The sequence below is a fragment of the Pristiophorus japonicus genome, chromosome 15, assembly GCF_044704955.1.
Source record: "Pristiophorus japonicus isolate sPriJap1 chromosome 15, sPriJap1.hap1, whole genome shotgun sequence".
Taxonomy (NCBI): domain Eukaryota; kingdom Metazoa; phylum Chordata; class Chondrichthyes; family Pristiophoridae; genus Pristiophorus; species Pristiophorus japonicus.
Window position 1 is genome coordinate 138,311,822 of NC_091991.1, and position 17,630 is coordinate 138,329,451.

At 43.8% G+C, this 17,630-nt stretch overlaps 2 protein-coding genes across 9 annotated transcripts in view; one reads left to right on the top strand and one right to left on the bottom strand.

The window, feature by feature from the left end:
• The window catches only part of cfap70 (cilia and flagella associated protein 70), a 195,755-nt gene extending 190,515 nt beyond the window's left edge, over window positions 1–5,240 (bottom strand). For 4 of the 7 annotated variants that reach the window (XM_070900973.1, XM_070900972.1, XM_070900970.1 and 1 more), the window contains exons 1-3: window positions 5,069–5,213; window positions 2,568–2,700; window positions 1,700–1,883 (exon numbers count right to left, since the gene is read on the bottom strand). In XM_070900973.1, coding sequence (XP_070757074.1) covers window positions 1,700–1,883; window positions 2,568–2,645 — 262 coding nt within the window. In that variant the 5' untranslated portion in view covers window positions 2,646–2,700; window positions 5,069–5,213. Of the gene's footprint in view, window positions 1–1,699; window positions 1,884–2,567; window positions 2,701–5,068 lie in introns of all 7 variants that reach the window. The other 3 variants (XM_070900968.1, XM_070900971.1, XM_070900969.1) reach the window with 3 other exon arrangements.
• A 6,367-nt stretch (window positions 5,241–11,607) lies between these two features.
• The window catches only part of LOC139281067 (bromodomain-containing protein 8-like), a 124,843-nt gene continuing 118,820 nt past the window's right edge, over window positions 11,608–17,630 (top strand). For both annotated transcript variants that reach the window (XM_070900974.1, XM_070900975.1), the window contains exons 1-2: window positions 11,608–11,682; window positions 15,949–16,045. In XM_070900974.1, coding sequence (XP_070757075.1) covers window positions 11,661–11,682; window positions 15,949–16,045 — 119 coding nt within the window. In that variant the 5' untranslated portion in view covers window positions 11,608–11,660. The remainder of the gene's footprint in view (window positions 11,683–15,948; window positions 16,046–17,630) is intronic.

Here is a 17,630-nt window from a genome sequence, read left to right on the forward strand (position 1 = left end):
ACAGGACTCCAGAAGTGATGGCCCTGCGTGGGACCTCCCTTTATATACCTGTGTGATCAGATAAGGAGTGTCTCCCACAAGTTCACCCCCTGTGGTCAAGGTGTGCATCTAAGTTGAGTGTATACAGTAATACAGTGGTGTTATATTGTAGTTACAAACATGACAGCCTCCAGTGCGCCAGCGCAGCCTTCGGCCGTCTGAGGAAAAGTGTTTTTGAAGACCAGGCCCTCAAATCTACCACCAAACTCATGGTCTACAGGGCTGTAATATCACCTGCCCTCTTGTATGGATCGGAGGCATGGACGATGTATAGAAGGCACCTCAAATCATTGGAGATATATCACCAACGATGTCTTCGCAAGATCCTGTAAATCCCCTGGGAGGACAGGCGCACCGACATCAGTGTCCTCGACCAGGCTAACATCCCCAGTATTGAAGCATTGACCACACTCGATCAGCTTCGCTGGGCAGGCCACACAGTACGCATGCCAGATACGAGACTCCCATAGCAAGTGTTTTATGCAGAGCTCCTTCATGGTAAACGAGCCAAAGGAGGACAGCGGAAACGTTATAAGGACACCCTCAAAGCCTACCTGGTAAAGTGCGATATCACCACTGACACCTGGGAGACCCTGGCTGCAGATTGCCCGAGGCGGAGAAAATCCATCCGGGAGGGCATTGAGCTCTTCGAGTCTCAATGCAAAGAGCATGAAGAGGCCAAGCGCAGGCAGCGGAAGGAGCGAGCGGCAAACCAGCCCCACTGACCCCTTCCTTCGACGAATGTCTGTCCCACCTGTAACAGGGTCTGTGGCTCTCGTTTTGGACTGTTCAGCCATCAAAGAACTCACTTTGGGAGTGGAAGCAAGTCCTCCTCGATTCCGAGGGACTGCCTATGATGAATTGGAAGTGCCAATTACAGGCTAAGGTATTGCTGTGACTAAAAATCTATTATATGGTCCAATACTATGGCATTACTGCATTTAAGTAGTTAACATTCTCGAGTTCAGTTCTGTTGTATAATTATGTTTAAAGATTTAGGGGGAGAAATTCAGTGCATTTACACCTCCCGTTAGTGCCCCCTAAGGGGGCGCAAATGCGATCCCGCCCAGGCACGATGCTGGCAACAACTGCCGCCATAGTCGGCTGGAGTTTAGCGGCAGCGCTATAGAGTGGCGCCCCGATCTCCTGCGCCCGCAGATCGTGACATCATCGCCATACGCATCACTGTGCTAGCGCCTCGGACCCTAAATTGGATTTCACTCCTGCAGCTGCGCCAGCGACAGCTTCAGGGGATGCGTACCGTGCGGCTGGCCGGCTACTACCGCGCCGAAAATTAAAGGGGAGGTGGCCAACTGCTGAAGAAAAAAAATCTGCCCTTATTGTTGCCGCTCTGATCGCGGTTTGTTCGCGGGGTCGGTGCTGCGATCGCTCAGCCCGGCACTCTGTTTGAGATCTGGGCTGATCGCGCGGCACCCCCACTCCCCGTGGCAGTGCTACACGGCCCAGTGCGTAGCGCTGCTGAGGCGTGCGCCCCATTACCGCCCCAGGAAGGAAGTGGAGCGCTTATTTCCTTCCTTCCGGGGCGAGATTTCTGCGCCTGGCACAAAGTCTTACCGAGTGTTACCGCCCCCAAACGGGGCAATAATCAATTTCTCGGCCTTAGATTGTGATTCAATAGCTAAATAAGGCAGAAACTCACAAATCACAGGTTTATGCACCAGGTTGTCCAATTCCTGAATCCCATCGAATGTGCAGTCAAAGCTGATTGTGAAGTTGTACTCTATTTCACCATCTGTCACCTGCATTTTCCCCGAGTCTCCAAGCTGGAAGGTATTGTACTCTGCACGGACATAGGTCATTGGGTTGTCTACTTTACTCCCTTTCTGCAAGGAGAATAGAACAGACTCGACATGAGAAGAAAGGACAATTTGACCCATCAATTTTCTTTTTTTAAATTGAGCCCCTGAACACAAAAGCTCTGGAAGCAACATGGCATATAAGGGATAACTACGGAGTCTTGTGGCAATTTCCAAGTCAAGTTAAAATTAATGATAGCAATTGGTTTTAGCATACTCCTATACACTTCTGACTGTATTGCCCAGTCAACATCATGCAATCACATGTCACACCATATCACTTGTTAACAAAATAAATGATTAACAGAGAAGTTAAATAGTGGGTTGATGCTGCAGTACCCAAAAAATGTGCGAGAGTTCCAGTTTGCTATGCCGTGAATGAGGGATCCTAGGTTTACATCCAATAATTCCACACACTGTTCCTGATCTCATCCATGCCATTGTACAGATGCAACAAGCAGGGGACAAACATACAAGTTATCCTTGGGCTATTCTAACATACCTTGTACCAACATTTACATGTATTCACTATCCTGCTGTTGAAATAAGGGAGTGGTTTTAGCAATGCAAGCATGGGGAGTCAGCTCACAAATATGGCCTTCCTCTGTTTAAACTGCAGAAGCGCAAAATATAAAAGTGCCGTAAAATGTCCAAATTATAAAAGCTGTAATTTGCCTGGGATGAACTACCAGGAAGAGTGAAGATACATACGAAGTTGCTGCCTCTCAGCACTGTGATCTGCACAGGCACTGAACGGTGTATCTTGAAGTCGACCTCAGGGTTCTCCATGTGTAGACCCACCAATGGGACTGTATCAGAGATTTATTTTCCAGTAATGTAGAAACTGTATTCAGAAAATCAAAAAAACAGATCACAAATGACAGACATTAAAACTAAAATATACGTAATATTTCACAATGATTATACTTACAAGAAAAAGATTGGACACTATTACACAATATGCGCACTGTCCTGCCACCCCTGGGAACTAGGTATGGATCTAGCCCTAAATAACTGATGAAATTCATGTCATCTCTCTCTAAGAGCTCTGAGGTCCTACATAACATTAGTTTAGGCAGTCTCAATCTACTTTTGAGTTGATTAAAAGAATCCATAAAAGGTTACTGGTGTGTTGCAATAGAGGATATTCTTTTAAGACTGGGTATTAAGGTACTTGGGGTAGGGTAGAGATAGATTTATTCAATAGACCCTGCTTTATCTTATCATTTAGTGCTCAGTGCAGACACTGAGTGCTAAAAATTCAAAGGTATTCTACTCCCTAGCATTGGCATGCTTCACCTTAGTAAATATAAGGCAATATGATCACTGCGCTAGTCATCCAAGCTTACTTTTGCAGACCCTCCCAGTGACAACTAACAAAGTGGCGTTTTCAGAGGCCTATGAGTGAATTGTCTGCCTACTCCATCAGGAAAGGTGCACAAAAATGGGGCCTAAACCGGGGAGGAATTTGGTGGTATTTTTTGTAATTTATTTTTCCTTTTTTCCTCGTCATACTCTGGGCTCAATTTTTCTCAAAGCTTTTTTTTGGCGTACTTGAAGAGTAACGCCCGTTTTTTGGGGGCCCAAGTACGCCAAAAAAAAATTCTAGATTTCTTCATTTTGGCACAACTTAACCTGTTCTTTAGTTTTAGGAGTGGAGCCTTGATCTGCGCCAAAAAGATCGGGTTGCCACGGTAACAAGGGACACAATGCGGGCTGAGGCTGGAAAGTGACACTTACAGCTCAACTCACAACCTACACAAGCACATTATAATACATTGCAGCAACTTACCTCCATTAAATTATTAAAGTTTCCCCCCACCGCAATGCCGGTCCGCTCCCCTGCTCCTAGCCCAGGCCAAACGGCCGCCCGGTCAGCTCCCCCACACCTATCCCAGGCCGAACGGCCTCCTCCCTCCTGGTCCCCGCACCGAACTATACCCGAAAGGCTTCCCCCGCACCCCTCTCTTACCTCTCCTGCTGCTGCTTTCCGGGCATCTGCTACACTTACCTGCGCCGATTTCCTTAACTCTCCAGAAGTTTTTTCTACAGAGGCCACATATGCTGGCCTAAGAACTGGAGTAACGCTAAACTGGCTAAACTTGCCTAAATGGCCAGAATTGGCACAGGTGGCAGGTTACACCCCTTTGGCTGAAAAAAAAACTTACCTAAAAATATCATAACTAACTGAGTTGGTGCAAATTGTTCAGGGAAACTGTTTTTTTTAAAATTAGGCCAAAAAAACGGCCTGCCCTCCGCCTAAAAAAAACGGCGCAAATCACTGGGGAAAATTGAGCCCTCGATCTGTGTCATCTGCTATCCTTGACCCAAACAAGAACGTAGATAGTCCCAGATCTCCAACAATCTAACTCCATAGACAGATAGCAGGAAATGTATAAGAATTGTCCTAATTGACTAGTTCTCTATTTTTTCTTTATTTTTAAATAGAGGAAAATAAACATCTGCACAAATATATTAAGATTATTTGCTGTGTTCAATTTTCACTCTTTTTCATGATGATATTTGACCCTCACTCTAACCTAGCTCCCATCTGTTCAACCTTCGGAAGTATCAGCTGTGGCTCAGTAAGTAGCACTCTTGCCTCTAAGTCAGAAGGTTGTGGGTTCAAGTCCCACTCCAGACACTTGAGCACAAAAATCTAGGCGGACACTCAGTGCAGTACTATTGCACTGTCGGAAATGCTGTCTTTCGAATGAGACGTTAAACCGAGGCTCCATCTGCCCTCTCAAGTGGATATATAAGATCCTATGGCACTATTTTGAAGTAGAGCAAGGTGCCCTGGCCAACATTTATCCCTCAATTAACATGACTAAAAGCAGATTATCATTATTACATTGCTGTATGTTGGAGCTTGCTATGTACAAATTGGCTCCAACATTACCAAACTTTGACAAAATACTTAATTGGCTGTAAAGCGCTTTGGGACGTCCGGTGGTCGTGAAAGGCACTACATAAATGCAAGTCTTTCTGAAGATGATCAAGATTCTACTGGACTGGCCAGGATCACAGCTTGATGTCCTTGGTAAAAAAAAACCTGTTAAAAAGTGCACTTTATATAAAAGAGCACTACTCTTAGTCTGCCTCCACCCCAAAGTTTATCCCAAACCCAGGCCGTCACTCTCCCTCTCGACAGCTCAATGAATGCCCGCGCTTGTATCGTGCTTTCTCCCCTGCTCCCTCTCCGAACTCACTCGAACTCTCTCCCCTGGTTCCAACCGCCCTCTTCGCCGTCTGATGGTTGCCTGGTTTGATACGCACGTCTCAAGTCTGCCTCTCACCTCGGTGCTTGTCTCTCCCGGCTGAAAGAATCAATCGGGCTCAGCGTGCCGCTGTTGCCATGGCGACAGAACGGGCCGTGCCCTGACGTAATCCTGCGCGAAGCGAGACTGCGCACAACCACACGGCGGGTGGGTGGGCGCAGTGTGCGCAGCCAGTAATTGGATGTTCTATTCTCCCCAGTCGTACATCGGTTTTAAGGAGAGCAAAATGAAATTGCTAATTTCAGCAGCACAATCTCCACAGTGCTTGTAATTATACAATCCCTGCAGAATAGGAGGCGAAACTCGCTTAAACCTTTCACATCAGAATATAGATTTTCTAAGATGCAGTAATGCTAACCCCACCATTTCATAAATCATGAGATCAATTCGTAAAAAGCCTAAGATTTGGTAAGAAATCATGAGTTGCATGACAGTTGGTTTATAAACCTCATTAGTGGCTTTATTTAATCTCCAACAGGTCACAGCTTTGAAAAGAAATATCACTGCAGCTGAAAATGCTTTTCAAAAAGACTTTTAAAAATTCTACCCATCACCACCCTTCATCTGGTGCCAAAAACAACCACCACGCAATGCAGTCACTGCAGCTGCCAACCAAAGGAAAGTTTTGGGGAAAAAGTCTAAAACATTTTCTCATGGAGACAGGAGTCGCGATCACCTGCCCCCCAATGTAGATCAGTGGTGATGGGTGAACAGAATTTGGTTAGAATTTCACCATAATTACAGAACTGCAGCTTCCCATGTAAAACCACAGTATTTTGTATTGTGTTCCGAACACAGATGAGACTGCACACAGGGAGGTTAAAGTAACAGTGACCTCAGTCTTTATTAAGACACTCCAGAGTGAGGAATAGGCCTTATGGGCCGGCTTATATACAGTGCTCCCAAGGGATGCTGGGATCCCTTGGGACTTCAGGGGATACGCTCCCTGGTGGCAGAACATGGGAGTGCATGCTTTACAGATACACAACATTACTCCCACCCCCACCAAAGTCAAAGTGAAAACTATTTACAAGGTGAGGTGTCTATTCTGATATGTTGACTGTGCCCTCGCTGGGCTGGCGTGTTGTTGGCCCTGCAGGGCTGCTGGGTGAGCCTGGCCTTGCTGGGCTGTTGGGCGTGATGGGTTCGATTTCCTGGTCTGGGGTGGTGTCGTTGATCCTTTGGGTGTGTGTTGTGGGCTTGAAAAAGGTGGTATCTGCTGTGGGTTGTTCAGGGCAATCTGTGAACCACAGCCTCGTTTGGTCCAGGTGCTTTCTGCAAATTTGTCCATTGTCTAGTTTGACCACAAACGCCCGCGATCCACATGGGACCATGTCCATAGTTTAGCACATACACGGGGTCATTCAGATCAATTTCCCATGACACAGTGGCGCGACCATCGTTTACATTTTGTTGCTGCCGCCTGCTCTCTACCTGATCATGCAGGTTGGGGTGAAGCAGCGAGAGTCTGGTTTTAAGTGTCCTTTTCATGAGTAGCTCAGCCAGGGGCACCCCTGTGAGTGAGTGGGGTCTCGTGCGGTAGCTGAGCAGTACTCGGGACAGGCGGGTTTGGAGTGAGCTTTCTGTGACTCGTTTAAGGCTCTGTTTGATTGTTTGTACTGCCCGCTCTGCCTGCCCATTGGAGGCTGGTTTAAACGGGGCCGAGGTGACATGTTTGATCCCATTGTGGTTCATGAATTCTTTAAATTCGGCACTGGTGAAACATGGCCCGTTGTCACTGACCATTATGTCAGGCAGGCCATGGGTGGCAAACATGGCCCTCAGGCTTTCAATGGTGGCGGTGGTGGTGCTTCCCGACATTATTTAACATTCAATCTATTTTGAAAAAGTATCCACCACCACCAGGAACATTTTACCGAGAAATGGGCCCGGATAGTCGACATGGATCCTCGACCATGGTCTGGAGTACCTGGACCACAAACTTAGGGTTGGAGTCTCTACGGTGAAAAGTTTTCATAGGATGGTCTCGTGGCCAATGCCCAGGACAAAAAAGTCTCTGACCATTTGCTCCAGATAGCCATCAAACTCACATTGTCCTGCAAGTTGCCTTAGCTCAGCGACGTAGCTCACCACTTCCTGACCTTCAGATCGCTGGCACATGTAGAACTGATACCTCGCCATCAGCACGCTCTCCCTCGGGTTAAGATGCTCCCGAACCAGTGTACACAGCTCCTCATACGACTTATCTGTGGGTTTCACCGGAGCCAAAAGATTCTTCATGTGGCTGTAGGTCAGTGCCTCACAGACCGTGAGGAGGACCGCTCTCCTTTTTGCAGCGCTTCCTTCTCCGTCCAGCTCGTTGGCTACAAAGTACTGGTCTAGCCGTTCGACATAAGCTTCCCAGTCCTTACCCTCCAAGAACTTCTCCAGGATGCCCAGTTTGCAGCATCTTTGCATTGGATTCGTATACTCGGCGCCGTTATTGTGTTCCTAACACAGATGAGACTGCACACACGGAGGTTAAAGTAACAATGACCTCAGTCTTTATTAAGACACTCCAGAGTGAGGAACCGGCCTTGGGGGCCGGTTTATATACAGTGCTCCCAAGGGATGCTGGGATCCCTTGGGACTTCAGGGGATGCGCTCGCTGGTGGCGGAACATGGGAGTGCATGCTTTACAGATACACAACACTTTGCTCTTAGTATTGAGGCAATGAGCAACCAGAAGCCAATAGATGTAATCCACTGAGTGATGCAGAGCTGTCAACATCATGCAAATAATAGGACAAGAGTCTTACATGCAAACTATAAACGAGTAAGTTTATCAGCTGTGGCTGCAGCTTATTGCCATAGATGCGTCATTGCAACATAGATCTGGTTATATTGCTGCAAGGCAGAAGCTATGTTTTAATGTGACTGCAGAAAGGGAAAGTGTGAAACCCTTTCAGCAAGGCCATCTTATGCAACTTGGATTTCTAGGTCTATAACTCATTTGATTTAATTTTGATGAGAAGATAAAAACATCTGAATGACGCACGCCGTTATTGATGTGTAACTCCACCAGAAACTTCTGGTGAGGAAGAGATACCCTGTGTATTGCGAATCACCACAAGTTGTAGCTGATTTATGCTGCTTCGCTGTCGGCTTCACAAAAACAGCAAGTCATGCTTAAGCTCCTTGTCATTGTCATAAAGTTGCTGCATTTGAACATTAATTGCCTATTAAACTCTCCACAGAAAGCTAAATCTAGTTCACCAAGGTTTCACGATGGGCCAGATTTTGCTGAAGCGGGGTATCTCGCAGTGTGCCCCGTTAGTTAGACTTGTTTATGTACATTTAGATTTTAATATTTTTTGCTGATAATAGCGCAGTGAGGACAACAGGCTATCTGGCACCTTTGTTAATAATGGGATGAACAATGTATCTCTTTAGCCAATGAGATGTAAGGATTGAGAAATAAACTGAGGAAGGATTGAGAAGGAGGGTGAATTAGAATGGGTTAATTATAACAACATAGTTCGGTTCAAACTAATTATGGAAAGAGACCAGAAAATATCAAAGGTAAAAATGCATAGCTGGGCAAAAGCTAATTTCAGTGATTTAAGAAGGGACCTAGCACAGGTAAATTGGAAAAGGCAATTGCAGAGGAAAGCAGTCACAGATCAATGGAGGGAATTCAGTGAAGAGATAGTTCAGCTACAAACTGGGTTCATCTCTTTGAAGGGAAAAGGTAGAGCATCCAAAGTTAATGCATCCTTATGAATTATGGAAAGTAGAGGAGGGAATTGAAAAAGTTAATGTGGGAGGCAAAGCGAGGTTACGAGAAAGGATTAGCAGGCATCATTAAATTGAACCCTAAAACATTTCATAAATATATAAAATGAAAAAGGTTAGCTAGAGAAAAAGTTGGGGCTATTAAAGACCCAAAGGGAAATCTTCAAGTAGAGACAGAAGGCATGGCAAAAGGATTAAATGAGTACTTTGCACCTGTCTTCACAAAGGAATTGGATGATGTGAAAGTTACACTAAAAGAGGAGAGGGAAGTTATGGATAGGATAATAATAGATAGAGAAGACATACTAAAAATATTCGCATTACTGAAAGTTGTTTATTCACCAGGTCCTGATGGAATGCATCCTCGGTTGCTGAAAGAAGCCAAGGTAGAAATAGCAGAGGCATTGGTCACAATCTTTCAATCCTCATTGGATACAGGAGTCGTGCCGGAGGATTGGAGGGTTACCAATGTTATACCACTATTCAAGAACGGGGAGAGGGAGAAACCAGGAAACTACAGGCCAGTTAGCCTAATATCAGTGGTGGGGAAATTATTGGAAATTATTACCAGGGAAAAAATAAACTTTCATTTGTAAAGGCATGGGTTAATCAAGGAGAGCCTGCATGGATTTGTTAAAGGTAAATTGTGTTTGACTAACTTGATTCAATTCTTTGATGAGGTAACAGAGAAGGTTGATCAAGGTTGTGCAATAGATGTTGTATATATGGACTTTCAGAAGGCATTCGTCAAAGTGCCACACAGGAGGCCAATTAAGAAGATGGATGCCCATGGAATTAAGGGGAACGTGGTAGTGTGGATACAAAATTGGCTCAATGACAGGAAGCAAAGGGTGGTGGTGGATGGATGCTTTGCAGTGGTGCTCCCCAAGGGTCAGTTTTGGATCCATTACACTTCACAATTTTTATAAGCGACCTAGACTCGGGTGTAGGGAGCAGCATTATAAAGTTTGCAGGTGATATCAAACATGCAAAGTAGTAGATCATGATAAGGATAAGGATAGTTATAAGGATGTCATAGACAGGGTGGTGAAATGGGCAGAAGCGTGCAGATTGAGGTCAATGTGGAGAAGTGTGAATTGATGCACTTTGGGAGGACTAATATGGAAAGACAGTGTACTATAAAAGGCACGATTTTGAAAAATGTAGATGAGCAGAGAGACCTTGGTGTCCATGTACGCAAATCCTTAACGATGACAGGCCAAGTTGATATGGTGGTTAAAAAAGCATATAGGTTACTTGGGTTTATAAATAGAGGAATACAATATAAAAGCAAAGAGATCATGTGAGAACTTCATATTGGCCTCAGCTGGAATATTGTGGACAATTCAGGGCACCACACTTCAGGAAAGAGGGAAATGCCCGAGAGAGGATGTTTACAAGGATGAGGGGCTTGAGTTATATGGGGAAATTGGAAAAGTTATGATTGTTCTCCTTGAAACAGCAAAGGTTAAGAGGTGACCCAATAGAGGTTTTCAAGATGCAGAGAGTTTTTGATAGAATAAATAGGGAAACATTATTTCCTCTGGCATGTGGGTCAATAACTAGAGGTCATAGATTCAAAATCATTGGTAAAAGATCTCGAGGGGAGATGAGAATTTTTTTCATTGAGAGTTGTTGGGATCTGGAATGCTCTACCTGGAAAAGTGGTGGAAGCTTAACCCTTAAATAATTTTAAAAGGGAGTTGGACAGGTACTTGAGAATGAGGATCTTGGTGAAAAACTGAGGATGTGAGACTAAGCGCGATTGTTTTTTCAAAGCGCCAGCACAGGCACGATGGGCTGAATGTTCTTCTGCGCTGTAAGTTTCTATAATTCTATGAATTTAATGTCAAATCAAGTAGAGAAAGAAATAGAGGTAAAGGAAGATTGGATTGCTAGAAAGGAAAAGTAAAAAAAAAATTAGAACATTTAAAAATGTTACATTTTAAACATTTCCTAAAACAATTCACAACCTGAAGGCATGAGACTCCACACTTATAACGTTTTATTTTCTGGACAAGACTGGTTAATTGCAGTAATTAACAATTACGTCGCTAAAAGGGGACTTATGGTGTTAATTACTGGACTTAACTTTCTGTGGTGAATTTAAAGGACAAATAATGTGCAAATGCAACAACTTGATGAAAATCACATAGTTTAAGCACGAGATGCTGTTTTCGTGAAGCTAACGGAGTGACGCAAATCAGCCAGCAACTTGTGGCAATTCGCAATTCACAGGGTCTCTCTTCCTCACTACAAATTGCTGGCCCGTTTACAACAACGGCATGTGTGGTTTAGACACCGTTATTTATTCCTCCAAATCTGGCCCAATATATGAATATTTTCTTGTATTTTCCACTTAATAGTAAACGATGTATGTACTTGTAGGGAAGTAATCAGTTTATAATCCACACCAATGCACGGGCCACTGAAACGTAACTAAATATTTAGTGCATCGTCCAATCTTAGTACATTTGAATGAGCATTGTGCTGGGTACCATCAGCATCCTCCAGCACAACAAATGTGCTTCTAATTATTCCTCATCCATGTTCCGGGGTTGTTGCTTGGTAACTCCGTACAGCCCATTGAGAGCGTTGCAATAGGATACCAGAGCACCGATACTTTTTGTGGAAATGCTTTTTTCAAAAAGAAAACCTCAGCAAATTATATAAATTCTTAATTGATGGAATCGTAATTCACAGCGATTGAAGTTTTAAAAATTTGGGAAACATGTCATAAACGTTCTGGTAGGGAGGTCAGAGGTTATAGGCCGCAGTGGTTGCTGGGATGATGGCGGCGGGGACTGGCAGTAAGTAGCGGGGATAAAGAAATGTCGCGGAGGGAGGGATCGGCGATCAATATGAGCTTGTGAAGTTGGTTGAGGGTCTAAGAGAAGCGCTTGCCGATAAAGAGTCGGGTTCGTGCAAAAGAAAGAAATGGCAGCAGCGCCGAGCAGTTTTGACCCGCTGACTGGCCCCGTCTCCTTCTCTTGGTCATGTGGTTCGCCTTCAGTGTTTAGATCTTCAGCGCAGGGTTGCTTTGATAGTGGTGCCGTAACAATTCAGATATTGGTTAAACAGCATATGTCGAGCTGACAATTAAAAAAAAATATATGAATTATTGCGATGTGGATGTTGCTGACAAGGCCGCATTTATACCTGAGAAGATTTTAGTGGGCTGCCGCCTTGAACCGGTGCAATTTTTTTTCTGTAATGTTTCATACAACTGAGTGGCTTGCTAGTTAACCACGTTGGTGTGTTGCATATAGGCAAAGTCGGATAAGGACGTCAGGTGTTCTTCCAGTGAACCAGTTGGGTTTTTTGCTCAAGTCAAATGATCACTTTTACTGATGCCAGCTTTTTATTTTCAGATTTTTAAAACTCACACTCTCTGAATTATTAGTACATGTATTGAAGTCCCCTGGGTTTCAAGTTTAGTAACATAACCATTACACTACTGTACTGAATTCAGATTGTGTGTTGCCGTCCTCTTAAATTGTTGCAGCTGTTCAAGTCCTGAGCTCCCTCTAATTATGATGAAACAGGAAAACGTCCCAAGGTGCTTAACAGGAGTATTATAAGAAACAATCATTTGACACAGGGCCACATGGAGAAATTAGGGCAGGAGAAGAGGTAGGTTTTAAGGAGTGTCTTAGAGGAAAGTGAGGTGGAGAGATTTTAAACAGAGAACTCCAGACTTTGGAGCTGAGGTATCCAGAAGGTATGGCCTCCAATAGTTGAGCTACTATAATGGATGCCCAAGAGGGCTGAATTAGAGGAGTGCAGATATCTCTGGGGAGGGTGGTTGGTGGTTGTGGGCCAGAAGGAGATTAGAGATAGGGAGGGGCAAAGCCATGGAGGAATTTGAAAGCGAGGATGAGAATTTTGAAATCGAGGCATTGCTTAACCCGGAGCTAATGAAGGTCAGTGAGCACAGTGCTGATGGGTTAATGGAATGGTGTGCGTTAGGACATGGGCAGCTGAGTTTTGGATGACCTCCAGTTTATAGGGTAGAATGTGGGAGGCCAACAAGGAGTGTGTTGGAATAGTCAAGTCTAGAGGTAATTTGTAAGTTTAAAGCATGGATGAGGGTTTCAGCAGCGCATGAGCTGAGGCAAGGATGGAGACGGGTGATGTTAGAGGTGGAAATGGGCACTCTTTTAGTTATGCTGTGGATATGTGGTCGGAAGCTCATTTCAGGACCAAATATGACACCAAGGTTGCGAACAGGAGGCTTATGATAAATGTTGGTTTCTTTATGTGGAGAGAAATGAGCTGAAAACAATGCAGAACATGAACTGAAGAAAAGAAATGAGAGGCAAAGAGAATGTATGTGGGTAATATGAAAGGGAACACCAGTCTTTTATAAACTTAAAGGGCAAAAAAGGATGAAGGGTGGGTGGCAAAAGGAGATCTTGAGGCAAAGGGGTATGGTGTCAGTACTGAATTAATATTTTGTATCTGTCTTCACAAGAGGATGCTGCTACTGTCACAGTAAAAGAGGAGGTAGTTGAGCAATGGATAGATAAAGAGGAGATACTGAAAAGGTTGGATGTGCTCAAAGTAGCAAAGGAACCTGATCTGCTGACCCCTTTCCACTCTTCAAATTGGAGGCCATTCCCAATGCTAATAAATCAGTGTCCCTGTTAATACTTGGCACAACACCTGTGCTCTTGTAAAACATCCGACTCACTCAGTAATGCATGGGACATAAGAACATAATAGGAGTAGGCTATACGGCCCCTCGAGCCTGCTCTGCCATTCAATAAGATCATGGATGATCGTCGACCTCAACTCCACTTTGCTGCCTGATCTCCATATCTCTTGATTCCCCTAGAATCCAAAAATCTATCTCTCTCAGCCTTGAATATATTCAGAGACTCGGAATCCACAGCCCTGTGGGGCAGAGAATTCCAAAGATTCACAACCCTCGAATGAAGAAATTCCTCCTCATCTTTGCCTTAAATTCCCCACCCCTTATCTTGAGACACTGCCCCCTAGTTCTAGACACTCCAACCAGAGGAAACAACCTCTTCGTATCTACCCTGTCAATTCCCTTCAGAATCTTGTTTCAATGAAATCACCTCTCATTCTCTAAATTCCATAGAGTATAGGCCCATTCTACAAAATCTCTCCTCATAAGACAGCCCTCTCATTCCAGGACTCCATCTACTGAACCTTTATTGCACTGCCTCCAAGGCAAGTATATCCTCCCTTAGATAAGGAGACCAAAACTTTGCACAGTACTCCAGGTGTGGTTTCACCAAGGCCCTGTACAATTGTAGCAAGATTTCCTTAATCTTATACTCCAACCGCTTGCAATAAAGGACAACATGCCATTTGCCTTCCTTACTGTTTGCTGTATCTGCATGCTAGCTTTCTGTGTTTCTTGCACAAGGACATCAAACCTTGAACATTAACATTTAAAAGTTTCTCACCATTTAAAAAAAAATATATTCTTTTTTTTTCTATTTTTCTACCCAAGTGAATAACTTTGCAGATGCTTTGTGTTCTCTTTGCAGCTTATTGTCCCACTTAGCTTTATATCGTCAGCAAACTTGGATACATTACACTCGGTCCCTTCATCTAGGTCATTAATATAGATTGTAAATAGCTTGCGGCACCCCACTAGTTACCTGTTTATCCCTGCTCTCTTTTTTGTCTTTTTCAATCTTCTATCCATCCTATCATAAAGTCTAAAATAATTGAGGAGCACTACTTTTATATACTTTGATTTATAGATCATAGAATGGTTACAGCATGGAAGAAGGCCATTCGGCCTATCGAGCCCGTGTCAACTTTAAGCTAGCCCCACTCTCCTGCCCTTTCCCCGTAGCCCTGCAATTTTTTTTCCTTCAGATACTTATCCAACTCCCTTTTTGAAAGATAAAATTGAGTGCCTCCACCACCCTTTCAGGCAGTGCATTCCGGATTTTAATCACTCGCTGTGTTTTTAAAAAAAAATGATGATTTTTCTTGCGTCTTTGGTTCTTTTGCCAATCACCCTTCAATCTATGTCCTCTGGTTCTTGACCCTTCTGCCCAATGGTAACGGTTTCTCTCTATCCTGTCCAGACCCCTTTATGATTTTTGCAAACCTCTATCAAATCTACTCTCAATCTTCTCTGCTCCAAGGAGAACAACCCCAGCTTCTCCAGTCTATCAACATAACTGAAGTCCCTCATTCCTGCAATCATTCTCATAAATCTTTTCTGCAATTTATGGGCAACATTATTGGAGATCCGCTATTATTTTGAATTAGTGTTGATTTAAAAAAAAACAATTATTGGAGATCAGCAGCAACACTTTTTCCATCATTTTATCTTTACATATGAAAGTATTTTTGCTACTATTTGGCCTCCTCAGTCACCTCTTAAAAATGTTTTAAACGCATATGGTGAAGGGCGAAGGAACAAGGGAGAGGAAGGGAAGTGCACATAATACAGAGTGAGGTAGAGAATGTGTGCAATTGGCAAACAAAGAATGACACTTTGAGATACCAATGAGAAAGTGAGAGCCTTTATAAACAGGTGAAGATGGAGAAAGATAATCAATCGAAGGGAAAGAGAAAGGAAGTATTTGAGAGTGGAAGAGAAGCAGTGACAGCATTTTGTTTCTGCTCAAGTCTGTGAACAACATCAAGGAAAATCAAATAACAATGTTTTCTAAGTAATACTGGGGCAATATATACAAAAGTTTCAATAATATTGCTATTGTGACGAATGTGGATGTTGAAATAAAGGATAACTTCTGCAGCCTCTCCATTGTTAAATATGTCTAGTTTTCCAACATGTTTAAACTTTCTTCTCAGGCCACCTGCAGTAGTGTTGTATATGCTGGTTGTAATGGTGGCTATATTCCCCACCCAGTGGAACTATTATGTTTCCTTTATTGTGTTGATTTGCACTTGCATCTGTACTGGTTAATTTAAGCCATAATGTAAAAATATAGGAACTGTTGCGGTACCAGAATACGATTCGTAATTGCTATGAATTTGGGACCGATGCTACCTCAGTTCTATCCTGTTTTATCTTTCCTGACAGTTGATAACTTTGGACTTTTTTTTTTCTTTCAAAGAGCACAAATTGCTGAGTACTGGCCCTACTGAGCCTTGGTCAATCCGTGAGAAGCTATGTTTGGCATCTTCAGTGATGCGCAGTGGAGACCAAAATTGGTAGGTGACACTAAGTGCAATTGTGGGCAACTTTTAATGGTGTAGGTTTTACATAACTGCTTCATATCTCAATCTGATGAAAAACTTACATATATAACATCTTGAAGATTAATTAAGAGAGTCAGAAGGCAGCTAAACACAACATTTTGCAGTCAGAGTTTTAATTATGCGATATACTGAATCTTTAAACTTGAAAGAGTCAGTCAGTGTATCAAGCTCTGTTAAATCAACCACCTGGACTAGACACAATAATTTGAGTTTATATGGAAAGAATGTTGTGGCATTTTAATTTCAATCTATTTTCATTATACATTGAGATATTGTAGAGGAGAAAAATAAGATGAAACAAACTGACCTGGAGTGAAATTAGGTTTGGAAAGTAATTCAAATAGGGGGAGGGCACAAAAATTGTTTTAAGAGCCATCCTAGTCATTAGCTGCATTACCCAATTTTAATATTATAAAGGGAGATAATTGGACTGGCACTTTGGCATGTTTATTAGAAGCAGGCTGAGAATAGACATTTTGTGTACAAATGAGGAGCAGCAGCAGGTGACTCCCGAGTGAATAGGATTGAAAAATCAGAGAATGCACTCTGCCACAGTTGCATCAGCATTGTTCGAAGATCAGGCCCTCAAATCTGGCACCAAGTTTATGGTCTACAGGGCTGTAGTGATACCCGCCCTCCTGTGTGGCTTAGAGACGTGGACCATATACAATAGTCACCTGAAATCACTGGAGAAATACCACCAACGATGCCTCCGCAAGATCCTGCAAATCCCCTGGAGGACAGATGCACCAATGTCAGCGTTCTGGATCAGGCAACATCCCCAGCATTGAAGCACTGACCACACTCGACCAGCTCCGTTGGGCGGGCGACATTGACCTCATGCCGGACACAAGACTCGGAGCTCCTACATGGCAAGCGAGCCCCAGGTGGGCAGAGGAAACGTTTGAAGGACACCCTCAAAGCCTCCTTGATAAAGTGCAACATCCCCACCGACACCTGGGAGTCCCTGACCAAAGACCGCCTTAAGTGGAGGAAGAGCATCTGAGAAGGCGCTGAGGACCTTGAGTCTCGTCGCCAAGATCATGCAGAAACCAAGCGCAGGCAGCGGAAGGAGCGTGCGGCAAACCAGACTCCCCACCCAACCTTTCCTCCAACTGTCGGTCCCACCTGCGACAGAGACTGTAATTCCCATATTGGACTGTTCAGTCACCTGAGAACTCACTTTTGGAGTGGAAGAAAGTCTTCCTCGATTTCGAGGGACTGCCTATGATGGTGGAAACCTTTTATAGCATGCTGCTGTGCACCCTCTCGGTGAACAATGTTAAGGATTAGGTGGGGAGTTAGCGCACTCTCCTTTCTTTTTCTTGGTTTCCTGGGTTTGAATCTGTTCCAGACTGATGAGTTGAAAAGACATCTGTCTGCCAGTTGTAAGGCTCTTGCATGGAATGAGTTGAGGCAGTTTCAGGCCAGCTTGTAATGGGCATGACCTCCTAAATTGGTAAACTCACTTTGAGAAACCAAGAAAATCATTGTCATACTGAGGTTACATGTAAAGCACACTTTTGGAACAACAGTG